Source organism: Rhinolophus sinicus, linkage group LG01, assembly GCF_036562045.2.
Source record: "Rhinolophus sinicus isolate RSC01 linkage group LG01, ASM3656204v1, whole genome shotgun sequence".
NCBI lineage: Eukaryota > Metazoa > Chordata > Mammalia > Chiroptera > Rhinolophidae > Rhinolophus > Rhinolophus sinicus.
The window spans coordinates 162648971-162670076 of NC_133751.1; the positions used below are offsets into that span (position 1 = coordinate 162648971).

General features: G+C 37.1%; 1 protein-coding gene and 1 pseudogene across 2 annotated transcripts in view; one reads left to right on the forward strand and one right to left on the reverse strand.

Annotated features, from left to right (window-relative positions):
• TTN (titin) overlaps window positions 1–21106 on the reverse strand; it is a 270598-nt gene that overhangs the window by 193676 nt on the left and 55816 nt on the right. The window contains exons 46-53 of one of the 2 annotated variants that reach the window (XM_074338692.1): window positions 6109–8886; window positions 5051–5329; window positions 2714–3277; window positions 1890–2171; window positions 1507–1785; window positions 783–1061; window positions 406–684; window positions 1–288 (exon numbers count right to left, since the gene is read on the reverse strand). In XM_074338692.1, the coding sequence (XP_074194793.1) occupies window positions 1–288; window positions 406–684; window positions 783–1061; window positions 1507–1785; window positions 1890–2171; window positions 2714–3277; window positions 5051–5329; window positions 6109–8886 (5028 nt within the window). Of the gene's footprint in view, window positions 289–405; window positions 685–782; window positions 1062–1506; window positions 1786–1889; window positions 2172–2713; window positions 3278–5050; window positions 5330–6108; window positions 8887–14207; window positions 20966–21106 lie in introns of those variants that run through there. The other variant, XM_019739278.2, reaches the window with a different exon arrangement.
• Window positions 10234–11006, forward strand: LOC109451221 (cysteine and glycine-rich protein 2; annotated as a pseudogene).

Consider the following 21106-nt stretch of genomic DNA (forward strand, 5'->3'; position numbering starts at 1 on the left):
CTTGCACAATCAGGGCTCCACTGCTGTCCTTGCTTCCCACGGAATTTGTGGCTCGGCAAGTGAAATTTCCTGCATCATTCATGTCTACTCTGGTTATCTCCAAAGAGGCTGTGCCTTCCACAAATGCTATTCTGTATCTGTCAGAAGAAGCTATTTCTTTACCATCCTTAAACCAGGACACCCTCATTGGGAGGGAGCCAGCGATTTTGCAGTCCAGCCTGCAGGTACTGCTAACCACACTATCCACATTGCGTAGAGGTTTGGTAAAAAATGGAGCGATGTCTCGATCTGTTCATGGCACAAAAGGGAAGAAGGGTCAATATGGAGAAGTGCTCAGTGATTTTATTTTTAGTTGCTTGTTGGGTTTCAAAGGAATATGTAGCATAGTCTTCCAAATATACTAACCTAATACAGTGAAAGTTGTCTCGCAGGAGCTGCTGCCCACTTCATTGGAAATTTCAAATGTGTATTGGCCACTATCGTGTAGTTCAGCGGAATAAAATTTGAGTTGGGCAACATTGTTTTTAAAACTTATTCGATACTTTTTACTGGCAACCAGAGGTCTCCCATCTTTGTACCATTTGGGCTTGAGTTCTGGGGTGCCTGTGACTGTGTACTCCAGCGTGGCTGGGTCTCCCGCTGTCACCTGGATCAGTTCTGCTCTCTCAACAATTCTGGCAGGTTCTACAATGGCATTAAATAGTTAGAATTCCAAAATGCATATCAGCGTTTCATTTTTAAGTGGAAATGTGGATTCAGAGTTAAAATGTTCCTACACAAACCTTTAACTATTAATTCCCCAACAGATGTTTGGCTTCCAGCTTCATTTTCAGCCAGGCATGTGTATTTGCCCCCCAGACTAATCTGAACATCAGGGATTATCAAGACTGCAACACCACTGGAAAAGCTCATTTTGATTTTTCCATCTTCTTTAATGATCTCTTGTCCTTTCATCCATGTGACAGAAATGGGCTGTGACCCTCTCACAGCAGCTTGTAAGGTAACAGTTTGTCCTGCTAGTGCAGTAAAATCATCTACTTTCTTTACAAAGGTTGGTGGTTCTAGTCAAAGAAAGAGAGCACACAAAGCTTATCAATTCCCAAACACTTTCAACACCATATACATTTGTGTTTTTATCTAGGTGACATTTATCTTGTCCAATACTGCTATCCCATTGTATTGGTTAATTAGAAGAAGAAATAAAATTTAAGAAGAATTACGATTCTATCCAAGAGAAAGAAGCATAGAAGATACATGGTTATCAGCTGACAAAATGTCCTTTTATGTAATTCGCATTTGTTATCAGAGATTAAATATTTACACTGGTCTCAGGATAAGATTGGATGAAGGTCACTGACTTTGTTCCCCCAGGTCCCAGGTCAAACCAAAAGCAAAATGTATTTTTAAAGGTTAGGAGAAGAAGGGAAAGTACCAGTTTTCCTTCCACGAGTTAAAAAAGCGATTTTGACAGTTTATTGAAGAGATGTCAGTTTTCCAAGCACTAACCTTTTAGCAAGTGTGTTGCACTGCAGCCACACTTCCCAACTTCATTAGCAACAACACATTCATATTCACCAACGTCTGCACTATTAAAAGAAAAGATCTCCAAAGACACCAGAGACTTCTGAGAAAACAACCTGTATTTTTTACTACTTCGAATTTGCTTCTTATCTTTGAACCAGCTAATTTCAAATGGTCCAGTGCCTGAGATTTCACACTGAAGAAGGGCATTTGTTCCTTTCACTATATCTGCAGGCTCAAGAGTTTTGATGAAAGAAGGTGGTTCTACAAAAGCATGAAAGCATAAGTTGTATAAGTCATGTGTTATGAGCAATTAAACAGAAAATCTTTTCTTGGTGAAACAATGGACGATAACTGAGCAAACAAACCTTTGATAACTATTTCAGCACTGCAGCTGTCACTGCCAACGTCATTCACTGCTTCACATGAGTAATTCCCACTGTCTTCAACTTTTACATCCGTAATATCAAGTATAGCCTCAGAATGGACAAAAGACATTCGGACTGTGTTACTCTCATTAAGTTCTTTGTTATTTTTAAACCAAGTAACCTGGATCACAGGTGAGCCTTTCAGCTTGCAATGGAGGCGTGCTGATTCACCTGGGAGCATTAAATAGGAGGGGTCCACCTTCTTCACAAAGGATGGTGGCTCTACATGAAGTTACCAAGAAAAGAAAAAGGAAAAGATACCTGAAGCATAAACTCCACAAAAGATACGTAGGCACGTACAACAATAAGGCACAACACACAAAATAATCTGCATGACATTTCTGAAAAGGTTGTGGTGCTCTCAATAACTTTCCATGTTTCTGTGATGCGAAAGCACTTTCCCAGTGTCTTGATTTAAAAAAATGAACAAAGAAACAAAACAAGCAAACTCTATTTATACAGAGCGATTTTAAAAAAGAAGTATAGTTAAGGATCTCCTAGACACTTGAACTTCTTTAGAAGAAATTTTAAGCAGACTTCGTTAATGGCAGACAGTCTTAAAAGAACAAAAGTAAGTGATTTCTGAAGAAGATTTAAAAAAATAATATCAAACAATGACAGGATTTCCCCAAACCAAAAGGTTTGCTTGGATGAAATGATTTTAATAACAAACCACACTGACCGTATTATTTGTCAAAATAATTTCACTACTGAGGCACCCTTTCAGAAAAGGAAGTGAAAAATAATATTCACACATTTCTTACCTCTGATAGTTACTGTCGCTGAAGAGGAGCTGCTTCCAGCCTCATTTGAAGCTGTGCAAACATAGGTTCCTGAATCTTTCAGTTTGGCCAGAGGAATCTCAAGTGATGCTATTTTATCCTCAAAATAGATCTTATAATCTTTCCCAGGTGGCAGCTTTTGCCCATCTTTATTCCATGTAATGGTGACTTTTCTGTCTTCATCTACTTGGCATTCAAGGTGGACTTTCTTATTGATAGCTGATTGCACAGGCTCCAATTCTTTAATGAAATGTGGTTTGTCGACGATGATCAACTCAGCTTGGCAGATGTCGGCTCCAAACTTGTTGGAAGCCTTACAAGAGTAAACTCCTCTGTCTTGAATGGTAAGATTTGAGAGTTCTAAAATGTGTTTGTTGTCTGCATCAGAAATCTTGCAGTTAGGGGAAGGTGACAGTGCAGCACCATCTTTCTGCCAAATGGTTTCAATCACAGGCGTCCCTGCCACTGTGCAGAGGAACTTGGCTGCCTTACCCACAAAAGTTGTAACTGACTTAGGTCTGGAGAGAAAGCTTGGTGGATATGCCTCTGCAAAAGAAATGTTCCCAGCATTACATTTTGTCCCCACCAAAGCTCTTGCTGTAATGATATATTTCAAGAAAGAGAAGAAAAATGAGTTATATCTTTAGACAGACATGAGACATTATTGAAAATAGTGTAATGTATTAATAAGATGAAAGAGTTGTTACAGGAGAGGATGAAGGTGTTCTTTACAGAGGAGGGAGACAGTACTTTAAATGTCTCCATCAAAGGAAAGAACAAATGCTCCTTTGTTTAGCAGCATTAACTCTCTATTGTTAAAGATTTGTCTCTATTAATAGCTGATTAATTATTTTAATTATTTGATAAGTGATTCAGCTGATACTTTTATTCTGGCTGAGTAGAAGACTATGGAAGAAAGAGAAAGAAAATGTACTTGAAGAGTAGGAATACTATGCGATAAAATGTTTGAGCAGTTTTGTAAAGTCTCTCTAACCCTCATGTCAACACCAGGAAAGGCTTCATGGCTCAACTCTGAAGGCAACCTTAAGTCATTCCAAACTTGTCCAAATATTTAAGCAGTAATTTCCCACTTCCACTCTGCATTTTGAAACATGCTGTTAGGAATCTCTTTCTGATATTTTAAAAATTCCTCCTCCTTTCTCTCTTACTATTTGAAGCGTAGGTATTAGTTCCGCCACTGAATTGGTCTCATTTGGGTAGACACATTTCCAAAAGTGTCATTAAGAATAAAGCCATATACGTGATTGCGTGGAGACTCTGATCACAAAGTGAAAACCACTGGTTGGGTCACCATGGGCCTAGGTTTCAGATGGTCTGATATGTAAAAGATTTAAAGAGGCAAGGAAGCTACACGGAACCCTGGCTTTCTCAGGGCAAACAGATGTACGGCATTTGCCTTTTCCCTCCATTCTCTCATTGAGAAAGAAGACCAAGGGACTGTCCCACTCTGACATTAGCACATGGCTTCTCTGAACAACATGGGTTATTGCTATCCCTGACCTTAAATCATAGTTTATAAGCACATTTTCCCTTGGGAAGAAAGTGAGAGAGAGAGAGAGAAAGACAGAGAGAGAGAGAGAGAGAGAGAGAGAGAGAGAGAGAAAGGGCGCTAGTTTTTTTTAATGAGGAAATTCAAACATTTGATGGGCGATAACTACTTAAAAGTCATCCTGTGTGTCAATTAAGATATTGGGAACAGAGCATTTGTGTAGTTGCTCTTATTTTAAAATTATTAATAAAGCTCAGGGTGAGAATCCTAAGTCGCAGTCCTTTGCTAGCTCCCTGTCTCATATTAGGATTTGTTTAACTTTAATTTATGCTCTGGCTTTTCTCAGTTTATAATTCTGCTCTTAATTGGTTAAATGGTCTCAAATTATTAAATTCATTGGGATATCATTTATTTTTTAGTAGCACCAAACTGTCCTGAAATTTTTTATATTAAGGACCAAGACCATTAGTAGTTATCCAAGATATTTCCACCAAGCTGGTCATTGAAAAAAGAAAAGAAGAAAACAAACAAAAACCCTCAAAACCAAAGTTTCAGGAGCTGTTACTCATATGATTCTTTAACATTTGTCTCAAAGTAATAAATTATTTTTATTTTCTCTTTAGCTGTTGTTAGAAATACGACTTAAATACTGATTTCTAGTCCCACATAGTACCTAACGACCATGTTACCATCTTGGATACTGGTCTCTCCAGTTGCTAGGACAAGCACTTCTTGAACCTGTATGAAAAACAAATTAGGCAACAATATGAAATGAGATGATAACATCTGATTCAGTGTATGTCATTTACCTGTCACAGTTAGTGTGGCAGTACAGCTGACACTGCCATACTCATTGGAAGCTTTGCAGGTGTACTCGCCGCAGTCAACAACCTGGGTTCTCAGGATTTCCAAGCTGGAGATGTAATGTGAAGATCGAATGGAACACTTGTCACTCTCGTAAATTTCTCGGCCGGCTTTAAACCACTGGAATCGGACATTGGGGGCACTTTCTATCTCACAGGTGAATTTGGCTAGGTGGCCCAGAGCTACTTCAAGGGGCTCGATTCTCCTCTTGATCACTGGGGCAGCTGTGAAGGGAAGCAGAGTGCATTAGCATACCTCCTTATCAGGCACAACACATTTTTCTTTTGCTTCTAACTTTTGTTTATGTTAATGAAGTGCAACAGTTGAAATTGGTGAGAAGGACTGCAGCAGTTTAAGACAAGTGACTGGAAAATGAGAAAGACCACTGAAGGCAAAAGGAGACAATAAGCAGCTTTCAACATATGCAGTCATTATTTTGCAGTGAATTGTGAAAAAAAAATTAAAATGTGATGCTATTGGTTTACATGCATAACATGATGTATCCTTTAAATATACCATGCTAACTAGGAACACTGAGAATAATGTGAAAAAACATGATATACTATATAAAGTGATAAGTGAAACAACAGTAAAAATGAAATAGAAACAAGAAACATAAATGGACAATTAATCATGGTTATTTTGAATTTAGGGATGAGACTGGCAATTTTGGACTGGCTAGGTGTTCACTGACAGCTTTTGATTACATGTTATTAAAGTATTTTCATATAAAAATAATCTAAAATGCGTATGGATTGGTATTACGAAACATGAAAACATGTTTTATTTTAAAAACAAATAGTAACGCAGATCTACCATATTATTCAATATGGCAGCATGGGAAAAGAAGAGTTAATAACCATGATTATGTCTGTGACTTCGTTCGTACTCTAAATCAACTGCATTCTGGCAGTGGCAGATAAGTGGAAATTCAGTGATCAGACCTAAACATTACAACCCAGTGAATGTTAGAGCTTGATCCATTTAATCCTTAAAATCCAACCTCTTTTGACTACAGTGAGTTTTGCCGAAGTTGCTTTTTTTCCATTGTCATTCAGAGCCTCACAGGTATACTGTCCTTGATGTTCTTCTGTATTTATTTTGTTGATAACTAACATGTATGTATTTTGATCTTGTAAACACTTGAACTTTTCATCTGAAGGCACCAGTTTACTCTCAAAATACCAATTCACCTCTTTGGCATTTGTTATGGATGACGTGAATTTTACAACATCACCCTCCTCAGCAATAGTGTCCACCAAGGGCTGATGTATAACAGGACCATCCTCTTTCATGAAGCTGCCCTCAGCTTTCTGTATCTCTACACTACCAGCATCCTCAGAACCCCTTTCAGAGGCTTTCTCTTTTTCCTCAGATGGTTTCGGTAACTCATCCTGTTTTTCATCAGAGATAGCAGCTATAGGAACCCCATCAGGGACAGTTGTGGTATCCACAGCTTTGACCTGACTTTCTACATGAACATAACTGACCTCTTGTGTTGAGACAAAATATTTAGATTCGATTTCTGGTTCAGTGGTTGCTTCAACCATCTGTGAATCTGAAAAAGAACCCATTTCTTCCTGCAAGTCTATTTTGGCTCCTTTCTGAATTCCAGGATCCTCGGCTGTTAAGATCGTTCTCTCCTCACATATAATAGAGCACAAAGCATCTTTAAATTCAGTTTTCAAGTCAGCCATCTGAAGATCAATGCCTTCAATAGCGATGGTGAATTCTTCTGTTAGAGACTTCACTGAGGTAATAAGGTAGGTGCACATAATGCGTTTGGGCTCTTGAGTGAAGTTTATGGCCTTGACCTCCACCTTTTCAATGTTTCTTAACCACTCGGAGAAAAGACTCGTTTGCTCACTGGCCACTGCTGCTTGCAAAGCCCTACGGATCTGGGTTTTCAGGTTTAATCTTTGTTCTTCTGGACTACCAGGAAGCAAACTTTCCTTAGAAAGAATGTCACTTCCCTGCACTTCAGGCAAGCCCTTTATTGCCATAGGCTCTTTCTTACACTCAGTGATTTGGTTAGAGGGCATTGCCAAGTTGTCAGAATGCTCTTCCTTAAGCAGGACCTGCTTTTCCTCACATGCTAGTGGAAAACTTAAGGACTTGCCTTCCTCAGTCCTGGCCGCAAAATCTTGCCCTGTACTTTTCAGTTGATCTGTACTTTCCATCAAAATTGCACCTTCTTCTATGCACATGTGTTCTGAAAGGACCTGGGGCTCACAGTTTACCTCAGAGCCCACAATTTCAGGACCCTTGAAACTTTCCACATGTCCCTCTGCTAAGTTCTGACTCAGGATGAGAGCACTTTGTGCCTCTTGCTTTGGAAGAGTCCCTATTTGCTCTTTGTCCACTGAAGATACTGTCTTTTCTTTTGGTAAAAGTACTTCTTTGGCCACAGATGTTAGAGGTTCTTCTGTTAAAGACTGTGGATAACTCCCTTCAGTTTCAGTTAATAAAGTTTTCAGAGGCTCAACTGTTAGTGAACTAATTTCTTCTCTGGAGATGGCATTTGGGAGTATTTTTTCAGTATCTGATAGAACCACCTGTGACACGGGCTCTTGAAGCATTAGAATATCTTCTTTGGGGAGGGTTTTCTGGGATTGGACTGCCTGCAGCTGTAAAATGGGAGGTGGTTCCTTGATAGGCTGAATAGGAAGAGTGCCACTGAAGGGGGGAAGTTCCCTGGCATTTTCAGGAGTGGGCCTATCCTGCTCCAACATGACTGTCGATTGCAATTGCTCAGCTTCTAAGGTAACTTGACTGTTCAGTTCATTTGTTTTAACAATATGCTCATAAGAAAGCTGTCGTTTTTCTTCTGCAACTAAAGCAGCTTTCAAAATGGTGTCCTTTCCAAAAGCTGCAATTTCTGGTTCTGAGTCAAATGCCTCAACTGCAGGGCCCTTTACTGATACCTGTGGAAAATCTTTAGGAGCATCTGGGGTGGACTTTGCTTCGCAGGGGGCATTAGTCATGTCTGTGTCTTCCAGAATTACAAACAACTCTGCAGCACAGGTGGACTCACCCCACACGTTCTCTGCTTTACAGACATAGAGGCCACTATCTTCCCTCTGAGGGTCATTGACGATGAATGTCCCAGAACCATCAGGATTATGAATGATAGTATAATAAACATTGGTGCAAAGCTGCTTGTTGTCTTTGAACCACAAAACAGTGGGTGCAGGCTCTCCAATCACCACGTACTCAAAAATGGCAGGAAGACCCTGAGCACAGTGAATTGGTTTTAACTCCTTAAGGAAGGAAGGAGGATAAGGACCGTCAAGCTTTTCCAGGTATTTCTCCACTGCTGATTCTGATTCAGTCCCTTTGTGCTCCTTTCCTTTGGCATTTATTTTTATATAAGCACGACATACTGTCTGTCCATACTCATTACTGGCAATACATGTATATTCTCCCTCGTCCTCCAGTTTTGTGAACAGAATGATCAAGCTATGATCATTACCGTCAAAAACAAATTTGTAGTCAGCAGAAGGCATTAACATTACTCCATTAAAGAACCACTGAATTTTAGGCTTGGGAATGCCAGCGACAGTAACAGACAGTTTAGCCACATCCCCTAGGCTTATTTCAGCATTTGACACTTCTTTGATGAAAACTGGGGCACTGCCTTCCTTTTTGGAATTGAGTTTAGTTGAATGAACTGGAGGTTCAGAAAAAAGTTCAAGTGTTTCATTTCTATTAGATAACTGAAGGTCAGAGCTAGAAGTTTGGTGTCCTTCTTCCTCAGCAGACAGAAGATAACTAGAAAACTCTGTATGGGGAAAAATGATGATTATTTTACTATCAATTTTATTCAACAGAAAAAAATAAAAGTCAAAGAATTGTACACCAACTGATGGTCTTCTTCTGCTTTATGCCTGAAATCATTAGATTATCATGAGCTTAACTTATCAAAAAGCACATTTCTAAATGTTTAACCTTAGTTTATTATATCACATTATATGATTATAAATACTGTACTAATGCAACTTTCAATCCACTTCACTAGTGTTAGAATATATAAATTTTAAAGATGTTCTTATGAGTTTGCTTTTGTGATATAACCCCAATTCTAAAGTTTGAGAAACTGCTAGCTAAATATTTATAATAAAGGAATCCAGGATTATTTAAATTAATTTCTAAAAAGATCCAGAATTATTTACATTTAGAATTTACTGAGTTTAAAAATGTCATTATCAAAACAGAGAGTGATTATTTCCAAAATAAAACATCTATATTCTAGTTACTACTTATAAATTAAAGTCACTATTAAAAAATAAGGGGTTATGAAAAGTAAGGACCTACAACTAAGATTCCTCTACCCAGCAAAGCTATCATTTAGAATTGAAGGACAGATAAAGAGCTTCCCAGACAAGAAAAAGCTAAAGGAGTTCATCACCACCAAACCAGTGTTACAAGGAATGTTAGAGGGACATCTTTAAGATGGGAGGGGGGTTAGGGCTGGATGAAAAGGGGAAAGGATTAAGAAGAACAAATTGGTTGTTACACAGTAGTCCTGGGGATGTAGAGTATAGCATAAGGAATATAGTCAATAATATTGTAATAACTAGGTCTGGTGCCAGATAGGTATTCGATCTATCAGGGTGATAGATGGGAATGTGTTGAGGGCAGGGTGAAAAAGGTGAAGGTATTAAGAAATATAAATTTGTACTTATAAAATAGTCATGGGGATGTAAAGCATAGGGATATAATCAATAATACAGAAATAACTATGTACAGTGCCAGGTGGTACTAGTTAGAGGGATCACTTACTAAATTATATAAATGTCTAACCACTATGCTATACACTTGAAACTAATATAAAATAATAATGAATGTCAAAAACTACAGGAATGTTTAATTTGAATTTGTAAGAGAAATACTGTTTTCAGTGACTAGAAATGTAGGCCACCTTTTGTCTGTGTAAACTGCCACCATATTTCAGCAAAGCTTTTAAAATATGACTGAAGTCAAGTCAAGTTAGTCAAGAAAATGGGAAGATCAGAAATGAGAGAAAACATCTCCAACATGAAAAACTTGATTGTGGCTTCCTGACTCCCTTCATAGCCCACCCCCCTTAGCTTTGCCCATGGTGCGTAGGCCTGCCTCCAGAATCAAAATGCCCCTCTGGGGATGTGGGAACAAGTCTGGGGCCTGCAGCAGGACCCTGTATCATGAGGAAGAAGTACAGTGTGATGGGAGAAGCTTCCACCACTGCTGCTTTCTGTGCATGGTTTGCAGGAAAAATTTAGATAGCACAAAAGTGACAATTCATGATAAAGAGATCTACTACAAATCCTGCTATGGAAAGAAGTATGGGCCAAAATACTATGGTTATGGCCAGAATGATGGCATGCTCACCATGGACCATGGTGAGAGATTGTTCAACCAGGCCAGAGAGTGTTCTACTTCGCAGGCTTGCAACAAATCCAAATATAGTGGTACCTCGATTTTCGAATGTAATCCATTCCGGAAGACCGTTTGAGTTCTGAAACGTTCGAAAATAGCCGACAGCTAGGCCTCAGGATCTTGCACTCAGCGGAAGCCGCATGACATGTTCGACTTCCGAGGCGTGTTTGAAAACTGATGCATTTACTTCCAGGATTATGGCATTCATAAACCGAAATGTTGGTCAACGGAGACATTCGAAATCCGAGGTACTACTGTACTCATAAATTTGATCAGAAATACGGAGGTGCTGAGAAGTGTTCCAGATGTGGGAATTCCGTTAATGCTGCTGAGAAGATAATTGGAACAACAAAGCCCTGGCACAAAAACTGTTTCCAGTGTGCCAAGTGTGGGAAGAATCAAGAGCTCTGAGTGAGAAAGAAGGGGGAATCTATTGTAAAGGTTGCTATGCAAAGAACTTTGGGCCCAACGGATTTGGCTATGACAAAGGAGCAGGAGTCCTGTTCATAGTCAGTAAAGGTGTGCACCCAGAACCGAGTTCACACACTGAGACTCTCTACATAATCTGGGCACAGATAATCTAAAACTAAGCTACTGTGAAATTCTAACAGCACTTCAGTACTATGTGAGGTCAGACAATTAAGTTCATGAACTTTCCACCATGTAAGTGCACAGTAGAAAGTTTGTGAATGTAATTGTCAGACCTTGTATGTTACCCTGCCCTTGGATAGGCTGGCTGACTAGTAGGAAGAGAGCACCATATCCTTATCAGCATTTTCAAGAACCGTTTTTTTTGTGTGGTCTTTTTTTTTTTACATTTTAAATAAAACTTCAGCTTGAACAAAGAAACTTGATTATATTTTATTGTACAAGAAATACCTATACACCATTATAGAACAGAAAAACAAAGCAGTGAATAACAGACAGTTTTTAAACAATATCATGGATGAAAGACTTGTCATTTGATAACAAAGAGCTAGGTGTTTCATTAAATCTGTTAGGTATGTAGAATAGCCCCGTTAATAATGGTTTTATTGCCTTATTAAGAAGCAGTTTTATTATTTTAGTAGTCCACTCCACTTGGATCACATGGAATAGTCTTATGCTTTAATTCTTTTCTGTCCTAATGTATAAGCATTAGAAAGCAATATTCTAGTATCTATTTGCTATAAAAATAATGGTAAAACTTTTCTGTAGCATATAGAATACATATTCATTTATTATTTCAATTAGTAGCCATAAAATCACTGATTCATTTCATACACTAATGGTGGCCACTTAACTTCACATTTAATCTACAATGCATTACTCAAGTCAGCTTTCCCTTTACTTAAACTGCCAAAACATTGGTAAAGGGAAAGAACATGAATGTAGTTCAATACTCCTACTCACTAATATCTTGAAATATTTTCCCTTACTTCTAAACATAATGTAGTAACCATAAAAAAGTTAGTTAATTGAATACAAATATGCTGAAACATGAAAAGTGTAGTTAAGAATACATGGAGTATTAGCGGCTAATAATTATGTCTAAACTCTACTATTTGTAATACAATGAATTCTTTATCCAGCATCAGAGAAATTAATATTTCAGGCTTTTAAGTTATGTACCATTGAATCAGAAAATTTAAAAAATTCAATTTCATTATCTACAACAATTAATAAATAAGCCAAATGTGAGCAAGGCTTACTTTTCTTTTATTCATTGTTATTCTGCATATCCTCGAGTATAAAGCATTTAAGACTAACAGAATTCTAATGAGCAAAATCAAATAAAGCCCTCTTTCTTTTATGAATAAAAGTGTATATTTTCAGCCCTTTCTGCAAATCCAATAAGGCACTAAAACTTTTTTTTCTTTTTCCTTTCTTCCTCCTATAATATTTGGGTAAACTTTTTTCTTTTCTTTTTCCTTTCTTCCTCCTAAATATCTGAATTTCTAATTTACTTAAACCTCCATTATGTGACTAAAGGAATAAATCCTTAAGTCCCCAAACTATAGAATTAATTTTATTTCAGGGATTTAGGATGTGATATACAGAGGGTGCCAAAAATATATATACACATTTTGAGAAATGAAAAAACTGTATTAAAATTGTAATAATATATACCGATAACAAAAGATGAATACAAGTAATGTGTATACCTTTTCTTGGCACACACAGTATTATATTTATGATTATTATCACAGATATTGTGTACTCACTGGTTGAAACAGAAATGATTGTTCCACAATTGTGTATCTATCTTCACGGGTTATAGTGACATCACACAAGTAAAACAAAATTTTGGGGGTTGTGTGGAGGTGAGAGGTGGGATGGGGGTATAAGACTGACTGCTCTATGTTTTGCACATATTCCCAACTGCTTTTTTAATTTGGAAGACTTTTAGGGAATTTTCACTGTGGGAGTAAAAAGGTAATAGATGAAATAAACATCATAAACATAACGGTATATATAAATTCTTTTGAAAATTAAGTTTAAATTAAATGTTTAATTTTTTAGAATTAAAATTAATGTGTTTAATACAATTATGATACTTAAAAATTATTCAGTGCAAGTGGCAAATATAGCCATTAGATAACTGAGTAATTTAAGAGTTGGGGGAGGGAAGATTCATAATTTCATTACTATATTCTATTTTTTGTCTCATCATCTGTTGCAAAAGTAAAATTTATTCTAAATTATGTTCAGAAAAGTTATACTGGGATGACACATAGTGTTGAATGATCGCCTCTATGGACTTTTGTCCAACCCCTCATTTTCAGATTAAAAAAAACCCTGAATTTTTCTATACTTATTACAACTTACATGAGAAGATTTATGTTGACATTGGTACATAGATACAATCCTAAGGATTTTGTGAATGCATTACAATTCTAATTGTGAAAAACAAAAAAGTCACTTCAGAAACATATATAAATCTTGAATTTGAATGCTTATTAATTTCCAATTAGTTTTAAAAATGAAATTCAGTGAAAATGATGGGAAAGCTTATTATCTTGTTATTTGTATATAATCTGAAATACAAATTACCATAATGTTTCCATTCTAAAAATGTTCCACCTTCTTTTTTCTAAAGATTCTGAAATTGGACTGCAGTTTAAAATCTATATATAAATGTAATATGGTAGCTGCTTTTTTTCCCCAGGCAAATATTAAATTAATGATGCATCACGAACTTGATGCTATCTCGAAAATTGAGAAAATGAGGTATTTCCAAAAGTGGAAAGATCTTTATTTGCACATTATGCAAATGTCCAGATGAACTCTATCCAAACAGAGAACATCACTGGTCCCTTCAAAACCAGCAAGAGTTAAAACACTAAGAGAGATATTAATATAAAAATATATTAAAAAGACCCCCCAAAATATATTAAGATTGCAATATCAAACCGATATAGAGTTAGTTACCAGTTGGGCAAAACTGGTTTCTGTTGTTTGTTTTGTCTATTCTGAGTTCAAGTAAATAAGCATAGATTTGGCTGCAAAAGGGTTATAATTTCAAAAATGACTTATATTCAGAGCAGAGAGGAGATTTCCCCTTACCAGTTTGTCTCTGTGGTCATCTGACATCGTCTTCCATTTTACATTTTACTTTACATACATAGCTTGTCTGCTAAAATAATGCATTCAGCTGAAACACTTTGAGGAAGAGGAATGAGAGTAAAGTAGAAACACAAACAATTAGGTAGCCAAAGAGATATTTAATCGTGCTTGATTTTTCACAGCATCATTAACACAAGTGATGATTCCACAGTTTAGACAACAGAATATTTACATGTATTACAAACGTGAGATGTCTACATGGAGAAGCTGTTTTTCCAAGGGTCTTCAATGTAATACGTTCAAATAGAATTGACATATTTGGAAATTTATTAGCTCTACATAATTTGGAAAATATGAAAGCCCTCAAATCAATTGTAATACTTATTGAGGCATTAAAACATTGTACAAGAAACTTTAAATTAGGGTGAGTGCTGCACAGGTCTCGGCCATTCCTGATTTGTTTGTAGCTACACACCTGTATTCACCTTCGTCATCTTTTACCAAGTTTTTTATGAATAAGTTGTGGAACCCTATGCCACTTTCCTCAGCACTGAACCTTGCTCCTTGCATCAATTTCCCATCTTTGTACCAGTAAACTGTGGGTCTTGGAGAGCCACGAACTAAACACTGGAAATAAGCTGTTGTGCCTAATGGTGCGTAACAGTCAGAAACACCTTTGATAAACCTGGGAGGCCCTTCTACTACCTGAAAGTCAAAAAAGCTGTCTGAGTACTTGCTCTTTAAGACTAATTCTTCCCTCAAACTGCTTAAAGTCACTTTACTTTTCTTTGTTACCATAGCAACTGCTGCGGAATCTCCCATGGTGAGAAATCCCCGACAGATAGCCTCTCCTACACAATTCACAGCTCTGCACCTGTATGTTGCACTATCAGAAAGACAGACATTTCGAATTTTAAGGATGTGAGTTCTGTTCTCCTCACTAATCACGTATTTAACATTATCTGGCTCAATACACATATATTCTTTATACCATTTAACTTCGGGACTAGGGATGCCTATGACTGAACATTTGAACACAGCATCTGAATTTTCTGGTACTTTAAAATCACAAATAGGCATGATAAAGCGAGGAGGCATTTCAAATACTTCTAAGTCAATTTTTAAATCTTTGTCTTCTCCCCTTGACGCCATATTTGGATCTGCTAAATTCAATGGAAGAACATCTAGACTCACAATCATACTTTTGTGATCGGGAGTAAATTCAGGAACTGTGACTATTTTCACTTGCTTCTCAAATTCTTTGACATCTTTTTCGCTTAATTCAACTTCCAAGACAATTTCTTGAGGAGAAGGTGTTCTTGATGATGAAGTATTTTCCAAATCAAACTCCATGACATGCTGATGTGTTACTGGAGGTGGGAGTGCCACTGCTCTTTCTTTTTGGGGTACTATGTCTACATTTGCAAAGCTCTTTGCTTCCCCTATGATGTTTACAGCATGGCACATGTACTCTCCCCCATCTCTTTTTTGAATGTTAGAAATTTCCAAAGAGCACACATTACCCACCCTTTCTATTTTGATTCTTTCATCTGGCTCTAGCAAAGATTTATTTCTATACCATTTCACACCAGGAACTGGAATGCCCTCAACTTCAACAATGAAGCCTAACGTTGTATTTTCATATATCTTCCTTTTGGTCAGAGGTTCAATAAAAGATGGAGGCATTTCATTGTCTTTTGGTTCGATGGCTTCATTGGGTGTGCCAAATGAATCAGAACGCCAGATTTCATAAGCTGAATTTCTTTCTCCTGTAGGTGTATGAAAATGCTCATTTGGCGTACTGTCCTCCCTTTCTATTTTTGATGGGTACCTTTTAAAGTTTCCACTGGGGTTTGGTCCTCTTCTTTCAACTATCTCTTCTCCTAAAGGTGTAGAATATCTCTCTAGAGTCTCCCCTGGGGGTGTGGAATATCTCTCTAGAGTCTCCCCTGGAGGTGTAGAATATCTCTCTAGAGTCTCCCCTGGGGGTGTGGAATATCTCTCTAGAGTCTCCCCTGGGGGTGTGGAATATCTCTCTAGAGTCTCCCCTGGGGGTGTGGAATATCTCTCTAGAGTCTCCCCTGGGGGTGTGGAATATCTTTCCTCTATCTCGCCTTCAGAAGGTGTTGAGTATCTTTCAACAGCTTCCTCTAAATGTGCAATTCTTTGAACAGTCTCACCTCCTGAAATTGTTGAGGATTGGTTAGCTGTATCTAATAGAGTAAAATATAAATCAGGAGACTTTGGAGTTTCAAAATGTTCAACAGAGGATGGTGGTGTATAAAATTGATCTAACTCAGAGATTTCTTCGCTGGTTGTACTTCCCACATCAATTGAAATATCAGATTCAGGAGAAAATGGGCGGCCTACTGATTCCTGTTGTTGATTGTAATATTCATACACAGTGTTGAATGTTACTTCTTCAACCTCCATAGATGTGATTGATTCACTCTGGACAAGTTTTGCCTTGTCTTTTGTGTCTTTAGTTTCTGGAACTTCATGCTTTCCAGCGGCAAGTAAATATTGTGTTAGGGAGAACTCAGATTCCATTGCTTCCATTGTAGGTGTCTCATCCAATTTAGGAAGGTTTTCAGAAAAACAAGTTTCTATCTTTTCTCCTTTAGTAGTAAAGAAAGGAGTTTCATTTTGAACTTGAACTTCTTCATAACATTTTTCTTCTTCAGAGACATCAATGTTTTCATTTATCTGTTCATTTAGAGTCTGTTGTTCCTCGGTCATCAAGAATGGAAAGCACTGGCTTGGGGTGAGTTTCCTGTGGAGTGTGTCTGCCTCCTGAGCATCACCTTTGTGGTCTCTCAAAATTCCAGTAGCAAAACCCTGTGTCCCTCCATCCTGTTTTTGAAATGATACCAACTCAGGTTCCAACATGTGTTCTTTCTCCATTTCACAAACCTCTAAAAACTTTTCCTCACTTGCTGCTTTTTTCAAAAGTGAAATGAAACTTTGATCTCCATTTTCTAACGAACGCTTTTTCTCCGAAGTAGCAGTTTCTCCTACATCTGCATCTACAGATGAGGTTTGTAGTAGGGTGCTTGATTCAGTATGGATTTCTTCAGGAAAGAATTTAAGCGAACGATCAGTGTTTACATTTTCTAGATTTTGTTCCTGTATCTGTTGGACTTCTTTTTCCAAATAAAAGGTCTTTTCATCAATACAACTTTTCTCCATCACAGACCTACTTGAAAACTCCTGACTGGATGAGATTTCTTGATTGGTAAATATATTGTTTTGCACACTTCTAGAGGTATTCTGTGTATCAGACTCTAATATTTCAGGAATTTCTTCTTGATAAGGCATTTTCTGCTGTTGCCTAGTTTCTTGCCCATTGAACTCCTTAGCTGGATCGCCCATATGAGAATACATTTGTTTTAGATCAAATACAATGTTCTCAGCATAGTCAGTTGATTCAGAAGCAGGAGGTTGGATTTTAAAATAAGCATCTTCTGGTTGATCACTATCTAATTCTTGGAATTTTAAATCTGGATTTTCTATTTGAGAGTGAAATTGCCTTAGGTCAAATATAATAGGTGCTTCTTGTTCAGCCCTTTCAGAAATTGTAGATTGCTTTATAAAACCTATTTCTTTCTGTTGTTCCCTCTCTTGTAATTCACATTCCTTGTGAGTTTGAGAAGAAAGCAACTTTAAATTCATTATGATGTTAGATGAATCTGGTTCAATGTTTGGAGACATTTTCTCTGCCTGATACATATTCCCCTTTAGGTTACTTGATCTTGATTCTCTTTGATTTAGTGGAAAGTCAATGTCATCAGACTTCTTTTGAGGAGTAGTAACAAATGATTTCCTGGCAGGTCTTTTTCCTAGAACTTCTTTTTCTATGTGTTGTAACTTTTCAAATTCAATGATTCTATGCTTCACCTTTCTTCTTGGGTAGTATCTCTCTTCACCAAGGGGTTCTTCATATACAATGAAAGCTGAGTCTTTTGTGTCATAACTATCAAAAGTTTTCTCAGAGTGGATGTTTGAGAAATGGTCACTTTGGGAATATTCTTGTACATTTACCCTTTCTGCTTCACCAAGTTTTCCAAAATCATTTCTGACCTCTTTTCTAATTTTAATATCACTGAAATCAACAAATGGATAAAGAATACCTTCTGCTTGGTGCAGCTTTGATTTTTCATTTATACGTCCTTCTTTCCCTTCATCCTGACATTGTATATATTCAGCCCTGATAGGCCTGTTGGTTTTTATGGACCTAGAAGCAACCTGCATAAATCTGGGTAGTTTTTCTCTAGAAGACGTGCAATGAACATAGCCTTTCTGGTGTATCTGCTCAGTTGTCTCAAGGTTTTGAAAACATTCCCTTATAGAATATTCTTTCACGTAAGATTGGGAAGTAAAAGGACCAGTGGGACAATCATAAAAATGTGCCCTTATAGATTCTCCCTGAATTTGCTGATCTTTGGAATATTTTTCATAAATTCCACCAATATTTTCTACTTGACTATATTCCCTGTGAGTGACAGGTTCCACTATTAGATCTGAAACACTCTCAACTATTCCTGAATTGTTTTCAGCAACACATTTATATTTTCCAGAATCTTGAGGATTAACACCATTAATATATAATCTGTGGCTACAATCAACTTCTTCAAACTGAAACTTTTGGTTCTGCTTTAAAAGGACTCCATTTTGAAACCATGTTACAATTGGCTTAGGCTCACCAGATAGTAAACATTCAAGTATTATGAAATCCCCTTCTCTACACCTGGCATGCTTCGGCATTTCTTTTAATATTTTTGGTGGCTCATTAGTAATATCAGATGAAAATATAAATTTGTGTTTTGGTGACTGAGTAGCTTCATCTCGAGGAGTTGCTTTAGGCTCCAACTCTTCAAACTGAAACAATTCTCTTGACTCTTTATCCTGTTCTGGGGTAGGAGTTGCTGCTGTTATCTGAATTTCAACAGGAAAGGAAAGCAATTCTGTGTCTGCAGAGGGAGGAACTGGTGGGTTAGTTTGTAACATATGGAGATTTGCGTGGCCTTCGTGTCTCAAAGATGGATAAATGTCTTCTGCTTGGTCAAACACCAACGCCAGCTCTTCTTCCTCATCAGTGTAGTCATGCAACATTGGGACTTTGTGTACTTTGCTACCATGCCATTGTTTTGTTTTCACTTTTAATATACCAGATGTTTTTACTGCTCCATATTGGTTAAACAGCACACAGGTAATAGAACCTTCATCTTGAAGAAGAACAGAAGAAAAAGTTAATGTCGAATAGTTTTCAGAGGTATGGATGATAAAGCCTTGATTATGTGGGATTGGTATATCATTGTTATACCACGTCACTATGGGTTGAGGATATCCTTGAAAATGACACACAAACTTACAACTGTCACCTTCATAAACTTCTTGAGATTCAATTTCTTGAAGAAATGAAGGTGGGCAACGTTGCAGACGTTTTTGGAAAGTATTTTCAAAAAATCTTGCATTTTTTTCTTCCTGTTCAGTTTTGAATTTATCAACTCTTGTAGAAGTAGAGTGTTGTATTTCTCTCAAATCATCCTTTCTTATTCTTTCACTATCTATTTCTTCATTTCCTTTAATATTTGTAAATGTACCAAAAGATTCACTAGCATGTGGTATAATAACTTGAGATACCTCTTCAGGAGTCTCATATGTTTCCTTGTTCTTCCATACATTAGTGATACACTCCGATGACTCTGCAATTTCAGTTTTGGTCATAATTTCTTCAAGTTGTCCTCTTGCTTGGGTAGTCTGATTTGCTAGAATCCTACTATATACATGGTCTTTTGGTAGACTTTCTCTTAGAAATGCTTCTTGGCTCATTCTTATTTCAGTCTTGGGAATTTCCTCATCAATAGTAGTTTGAAAGCTTGTGGGAAATGTTCCAGAATCCATATTTTGATCCATTTTAGTAGGAAAGGCATGTGGATGTTGGACAATACCCTCAGTTGAATGATCTACCTTATCCCTATTTTCAGGTAGATCAGATAGAGACCTGCTTTTCATTTCCTCTCTAGAGAACTGAATATCTTTATCACTAGCTTCACTTCTCAAAGTTCTTGACCTTAGTTCAGATGACATATCTAAAACAGACAATTTTTTTTTCTCCATTAACATTTTTCTAGCCTCCCGTAAACGTTGTAACTTCATTTTGGTCTCCTCATCCAGGAATTTTTCACCTATATTAAGCCATCCTCTTAAGTCAGATTTACTTTCTGAATACTCTTCATCATACATCAAATCTGTTTTCTTGCCAGGACTTACTGTCTTAAAGTGTATAGTTCGCATCATTCCCTTTTGTTCCACATCCTGTTTTTTGTTAAACGGAGACCCAGTAAACCTCAGGTCAACCTTTATCCTGTCTTCTTTCCTTTCAACTAAAGTCTCCATGTTTTCGTTTGTCTGTTCTGCCCTTTTCAGAAATTCTAAATATTTCTCATCTTGCCCTTTTTGGATAACAAGCAATGATGCAGTTGATTCAGCAGACCCTTCACTGTTAATTGCTAATAATCTATAACTTCCAGAATCTCTGCCTTGGACCCTTTTGATCTCTAAGCTGGAAGAGTGCTCATGTAAATCACTCTCGGTTTTTATAACCCGTCGAAAACCTGTTGGGATAGGCCGATTGTTATGAAACCAAGTCATTTCTGGAGTTGGACAGGCAATTAAACTACATGTAAAAACAGCAGGTTCACCCTCTAAAACATATTTAAACACAAGTTTTTGGGTAAAAGAAGGCTTGAAATAGTCAGGCCAGGAGCTTGTAGATAATATTCTACTTGCATATCTTTTAGCAGCCATTGAGCTTTGGTCTATGTCTTCAGAATCTGAAAAGGCATCGCGTGTATCTCTTTCTGAATGTTCAGATTCCCCCTCAGAGAATAATTCTGTAAAAAAATTAAATTATAAAGCATTTTACTATTTTCCATAGTATTTGAAAAGTTGAAAATAAATGAAATTGCAAAATCAGAAATGAAATAAAATGCATGCTACAGATTCTCACAAATCCATAAAAAGTTTCACTCACC